Raw genomic sequence first — 6,316 nt, forward strand, 5'->3', positions numbered from 1 at the left:
ACAGGTAAAATCGTGCTGACAGTCCTAACGGGTCCTCACACGGAGTGGACTGTCCCAGGGTGTTTCTGTTTTAACAAAATGAATAAATAAGATGGAAAAGAGAAAAAAAAAAAAAAAGACCGGCTCAGAGGCTCGGACCCGCGGTCTCGCAGCTGGGCAGAGCCGCGTACCCGTTTGCACCCAGCCTCATTGGCTGCAGAACTCGCGGCTCCGGGCGAGGATTGCGCCAATCGCGGCGCCCCGGGGAAACGTGAAGACAAGCCCGCCTTGCAGCCTCCCGGGCGGAGGGGCTTCGAGCGCCGGGGGAATTTGCAGACGCTCCCTGCTGGTGGGGACAGAGTGACCGGTGTCCTTCAGTCGGGCCGCGGCGCTCGGGAGCTCGCGTGGACGCCGAGGTGGCCGCGGGGCGCCGCGGGCTGCGGGGGTCGGCGGGGACGGCGGCCCAGCCATGTCCGAGCCGGCCCCGGGCGCGGCCGAGCGCGACCTTTTCCGCGACACGTGGGTGCGATACCTGGGTGAGCGCGTGGCCAATGGCCCGGCGACCCCCCTTTCACGTGGCTGGGACCGCGGCGGTCGCGCCACGCTCGGGGGCTGGGAGGAGGTGGAGCTTCGTGCATTTTCGCCGGGGCTGGAGACTGGGCTCTTCTCGGCCTGGGGACTTGCCCAAGGTCACATGGCTCGCCCGGGTCACCGCTCCGGGGGCGACTCTGCAGCCTGCTGGGAGGAACCGGGCAGGGGGTGCTCCTGGCTCTGGCATTCCCGGGCTAGGGGCCGCGGACCTGGGGCACCTGCAACGGCTTCAGGGCTCCCCACTCCCTGTGTTGAGCTCAGCTCCCTCCACCAGAAGGTTTGGGGTGGTGGCTCCGCGGGCTGGTGCCATGCTTTGCTTGTGGGAGGCCCAGGTGGATGCTGGCACCACATACTGTGCCCCTCACGCCACAGGATGTGGCCCCAAGCCCGTGAGAAAGGAAGAAGGGGTTTGGAGCCTAGGGGTAGGGCTAGAAGGAAATGAAGGGCTGATCGGCCTGGCACCTGCTGGGTGTCCCCTGGCTGGGCTGCCCCTCACTCCCGGTCTTTTTTTCTGTTGTTTCGCTGCTGCTTCCTCCCTCAGCACACATGCATCTAGAACCCTGGCTGAGAATGGTGCCCACTCCGTGGTCCCTCACTGGGTGCCTCCCGGTGAATGGGCTGGTAAATGGAGGCTCAGAGAGGTCAAGTCACTTAGCTCAGGCTGCGATTAGCCCCAGGGGGACAGGCTGCGATTAGCCCCAGGGGGACACACCCCACGGTGCTCTGGCTGAAATGATTCCTTCCCCCTCCAGGCTATGCCAATGAAGTGGGGGAGGCGTTCCGCTCCCTGGTGCCAGCAGCTGTGGTGTGGCTGAGTTACGGGGTGTCCAGCTCCTATGTGCTGGCTGACGCCATTGACAAGGGCAAGAAGGCGGGAGAGGTGAGTGTTAGCCTGTCCTTAGCCCCCCGGAGCCCCAGGCCTCTCCCTCAGTCTGGCCCGGGATGCCGTTGTGGAGATAGCTGAAGCTCTGCCCCCTTTCCTGGACGCTTCGTATCTCCACAGGTTTGATTATTTGTTTGTTTGTTTGGTTTGGTTTTGGGCTTTTTTGATCACACCTGGCGATGCACAGGGGTTACTCCTGGCTCTGCACTCAGAAATCACTCCTGGCGGTGCTCAGGGGACCATATGGGATGCTGGGAATCGAACCCGGGTCGACCGCGTGCAAGGCAAATACCCTACCCGCTGTACTATCGCTCCAGTCCTCTCTGTCGGTTTGAGAATCCAGACCCCGCCCCCAGCCCTGCGTGTGACACTGGCCCAGTCTGAGTCCAGACCCCAACACTCGCATGGTTGTGTCCTCCCTCCCCCCCACTGGCCAGCCTCCTGCCCCATCGGACCTCTTGTGCCTCACAGGTGCCAAGCCCCGAAGCAGGCCGGAGCACCCGGGTGACTGTGGCCGTGGTGGACACGCTTGTGTGGCAGGCTCTGGCCTCGGTGGCCCTCCCCGGCTTCACCATCAACCGAGTATGTGCTGCCTCTCTCTACCTCCTGGGCACGGCCACCCGCTGGCCCCTGGCGGTCCGTAAGTGGACCACGACCACACTAGGGCTGTTGACCATCCCCATCATTATCCACCCCATTGACAGGTGAGTGCCCTTCCCTGGGACCAGGTACCCCGCAGGTGGGGGTGTCCTCTGGGGGGGAGGAGTTTTGCTTTGTACTGAACACTGGTGGCCGAGGTCAGGCTGACTCAGGACCCCCCGCTAGACTGTAGGAGAGACAGTCTGTGCCCCATTGTAGAATCTGGCAGACGCGTTGGCTGTGAAGGTAGGGAGTGCCCGAAGGGTATGGGACACAGGACACGTAAATTTCCCTAGAAGTCGGTGTTACAAAACACCAGAGGCAAGTGAGAGCATGCGTACCAAGAGGAGATGGTTTTGGAGCAGTTTTGGTGACAGAACTCCAGGAGAAACTGGATTATGTAAAATAGGCATGAATTGTTCTGTGAATCTGAAAAAAAAGTCCGTGCTTTCAGGCATGGCTAGATCTGGGCATCATTAGAGAGGTTACCCTTCTCCCCGACTGCCACCTCATGGGAACAGAGGTGGTCCCTGTGGCTCCCATCTTCTCTCTGACCAACTTAGCAAGGCCCATAGGAATAGCAAAAATTCTGAGGGGGCCAGAGAGATAGTACAGCCAGTAAGGCTCTTACCTTGCACCCAGCTGACCCAGGTTGGATACCCCATATGATCCCTGGAGCCTGCCAGGAGTGATCTCCGTATACAGAGCTAGGAGTAAGCTCTGAGCACTCTCAGGTGTGGCCCAAACCTCTACGTCCCCCACTCCCCCAAAAATAATATCCCAAGGAAGGCTGTCATTGGTCCATCTGGACAGAGGGGCCCACCCCTGAGTGTTTCCCTTTTCTGATTGGCCAGGTTTGGATTCTGGCCCTGATCTTAGAACCAGAGATAGAGTCAACCAATCAGACTCTTCACAGAGTGGGAGGTAGCGTCTCCCCCCCAGGGAAAATTACTGATCTGTGGGTCCTGAGCGAGGCTGGGTCTAGTTTCCCAAATGAATAAGGCAGAGCCTGGTGGCCGCCCCATAGCTGACGGCCAGACGCCCTTCCCCTCGCTTTCACTTTCTGCCTTCCAGTCCCGCCCCTGGGTTGCCCACTTGCCCCCTTCACTGCCTTCCAGGTCCGTGGACTTCCTCCTGGACTCCAGCCTGCGCAAGCTCTACCCCTCCGTGGAGAAGCCCAGCTCTTCCTGAGCCCTTCGTGCCCGACCTGTGGGTTGGCTCCCCCCCCCCCCCCCGCCCCTGTGTCATCTGCCTCCCACCAGCGGATGCGGTTTGTGACCCTGGCCCCGAGTGGGGTTTTGCTGCTTGCACACGGAGAGGCTGCGGGCGCAGCGCCTCAGGGCTGAGATGGGACCTGAGCCCCGTCTGTTCCTGCGGACTCGAGATACTGAAGCGAGTGGGGGTGGAGGGGCCAGCCCTGTCTTTTGATCGGCGAGGAACAGCCTCCTGTGAGTGATAAAGGAGGTGGCGGCTCAGAGAGGGCAAGGCCGCTTGTCACGCTGGGATCTGAGGGTTCCCGGCGCCTGGCAGCGGGTGGCAGCCGGCACTTGGAGACACGCGGGAGCTCAGGCATCCGGTCCTGGGGACTGATTCCCTGGCCTCGACTACAGGGAATGGGTGCGAGGCTGGACAGCCTGGAGCAGCCACTGGCCACTCCCTCCCCCCTGCCCAATAAATAAATCAAGAAGTCGAGTCTGCTTTGCCTTTTCTGCGGAGCGAGCGGGAATGAGGGGGAGCGCAGAGTTGGTTCTCCCAGCGGGAGCCGCCCACCCCCGCTCAGCGCTCACCTGCAGGTGCCCGCCCCCTCCCCCCCTCAGATTCTAGGGCAGGCCTTGCCTCCCTTCTGCACCCCTGCAGATTCTCCTGCCTCAGGGTGCAGAGATGGAAACAGCCCTGGGGAGAGGGGGTGGCAGCGCAGTACAGTCCTGGCCCCTCCCTTTCTGCCCCGCCCTGCCCCGCCCTTGGCTCTTGGCTGGAGGCGGGGCTTTCAGGGGATCTAGAAACTGGAGGGGACATTTGGGGTCCGGCTGCTCTGCAGCTGCCAGGGGAGCAGATGGCCTGTCTTAGAGTCGGGCGTTCACTTAGGGGAGTTTTCTCTAAATTTTCTCATCCCGCACTGCTGGGGGTCCCTTTCCCAACCCCCTCCCCCCCATGACCTCAGCCTCTAACTCCCAATGGTGCTCTAGGCACCCCTCCCCCACGCTCCCCAGTTTTCTCCTGTCTCCTGTTCCAGGACGCCGACCCTCCCACCTCCCCAGGACCACTCCCACACCCTGCATCTGTAGCATCTGGGTGTGCCACCGATGCTCGCCCGAGAGTCAGGTGCTCGCCCGAGTCAGGTGCTCGTGGGCAGGACTCTGAGCCTTCGCCCGCCCCCACCTTGTGACCTGCCCATCACCTGCCCCGAGCCTCCTCCCTCCCTCACTTAGCTGGAAGCAGCTTTCCTCTGCCAACCCCTCCCGGCAGCCCCAGAACCCCTCCTGCCCTGAGCCCTCAGCCCCTCACCGCTGTGCTCCCTCGGGTCAAGGGGGTCCTGCCTTGGAAAGAGCTAATGGGCGCTCGTTAGCAGGTGCATATACAAGAAGCTCCTATGAGGAGCTTGCCACGGTAGCGTTGAGGTCTGTGGAGCCTGCCCTGAGGGGCGGGTGGGGAGAGCCCCCATCCAGCACACACCTTCCCCTGCACCATCGGAGTTGCAGCGGTTACCTCGGGGTGACGTCTGCGCGGTCACTGCCCCTGCTCTGTCCTCACTGAGGCTGCTCTCGGCCACGCCAGCCTGGGTCTGACCCGGGGAGGGAACGGCCTGCAGGAAGGTCACTGGACAGACGTTCACATGATGGAGAGGAGGGTCCCCAGCTTGACGCCGAACCCTGGGCCTGGGCAATCGCATCCCCTTCTTAGACCCTCCCCCCCTCCGCCAATTATGGCTCCACAGTACAGGGGTTAAGGCTTTCCTTGCACGCAGACAACCCTGGCTCCAATCCCCAGCAGCACAGCTGATGCCCGAGCACCACCAGAAGTCACTCCTGAGCACTGGGCCAGGAGTAGCCCCTGAGCATGCAGGTTGTGGCTCCACTGCACCCCCCATTTAAAAAATCCCATTTAAAAATAAAGTTTGTGCCTTTATCTGACTGGTGAGACTCACGGGACAGGACTACACTGCCAGGAGCCGCTTGGGAAACGGGGACCTGGGAGAGCAGGGGTGGAGGTGGGGGGTCTGGACTGGGGAAAAGGATAAAACTGACGCAAGCTGGGTGTGGGCATGACCTCGCCAGGCAAGCAGCTGCCTGCCCTGAAGGAAACTGAAGCCTGGGTTGCAGCAGCATTGGGAGGCGGGGTCCGTGCACGCATGGTGCTCAACATCTGAATACTCATTCCCGGCAGCCTCCATAGTCCTGGGAGGAGGCAGGACTATATACACCCATTTCCCAGATAAGGAAACTGAGGTTCACGAAGCAAAGGCCCCATTATCAACTACCAGATGGAATAAGACCCAGAGGGTGGGGCCAAGCTGCACCAGTTTGAGCAATCTCTCTCTCTCTCTCTCTCTCTCTCTCTCTCTCTCTCTCTCTCTCTCTCTCTCTCTGGTTTTGCCCCACAGTTTAGGGACCACTTTAGGGATCACTACTGGTGGGGCTCAGGAAAACCATATGTGGTGCCAGGGATTGAACCTGGGTCGGCCAAGTGCAAGGCGGTTGCCTAACCCACTGCACTATCACTCCAGGCCAAGACATCACCTTTTTCTGGTAAGCAGGAGGAGTTTGGGGTCGCACCTTTCTAGGCTCAGGGCCTATTTCAGACTCTGTACTCAGGGATCCCGCAGGCCCTGGAGGACCACGTGGGGTGCTGGGCATTGAGCGGGGGTGGCTGCGTGTAGGGAAAGTGCCTTACTCTCTTACCCTGTGTTGCTCTCTTGCCAGTTCTGAATCATCCCCCTCCCCCACTAACTGACTTGGGGGTACTCCTGGCAGTGCTGGGTTGGGAGAGAATGAGCAGCAGTGCTGGGCGTTGAACCAGGCGAGGCTGTGCCCCGTGCCTGGTGCTCAGACTTCCCAACAAACCCTGGGGTGTGGTTCTGATGAGCCAGGACTGGGATGGGCTTGTTTTCTGGGCCCCACTGAGCAGGCCTGGGCCATTTGCCACTCACAGCCTTGGTGGAGGCTGCCGTGGGCCTCCTGAGCTCCCGCCACCCGCTGTGGCCCCTGGGTCAGGAGGCCCCAGGAG

General features: G+C 61.2%; 1 protein-coding gene across 1 annotated transcript; it reads left to right on the plus strand.

Moving 5' to 3' along the window:
- Nucleotides 1-234: 234 nt before the first annotated feature.
- Nucleotides 235-3,420, plus strand: MTFP1 (mitochondrial fission process 1). The gene is made up of 4 exons (XM_004615549.2): nucleotides 235-515; nucleotides 1,323-1,450; nucleotides 1,925-2,157; nucleotides 3,211-3,420. The coding sequence occupies exons 1-4, from the start codon at nucleotides 449-451 to the stop codon at nucleotides 3,281-3,283; spliced, it is 501 nt and encodes a 166-aa protein (XP_004615606.1). The 5' UTR covers nucleotides 235-448; the 3' UTR covers nucleotides 3,284-3,420.
- Nucleotides 3,421-6,316: the final 2,896 nt, after the last annotated feature.

This window comes from Sorex araneus, chromosome 9 (genome assembly GCF_027595985.1).
Source record: "Sorex araneus isolate mSorAra2 chromosome 9, mSorAra2.pri, whole genome shotgun sequence".
In the NCBI taxonomy this organism is placed as follows: domain Eukaryota; kingdom Metazoa; phylum Chordata; class Mammalia; order Eulipotyphla; family Soricidae; genus Sorex; species Sorex araneus.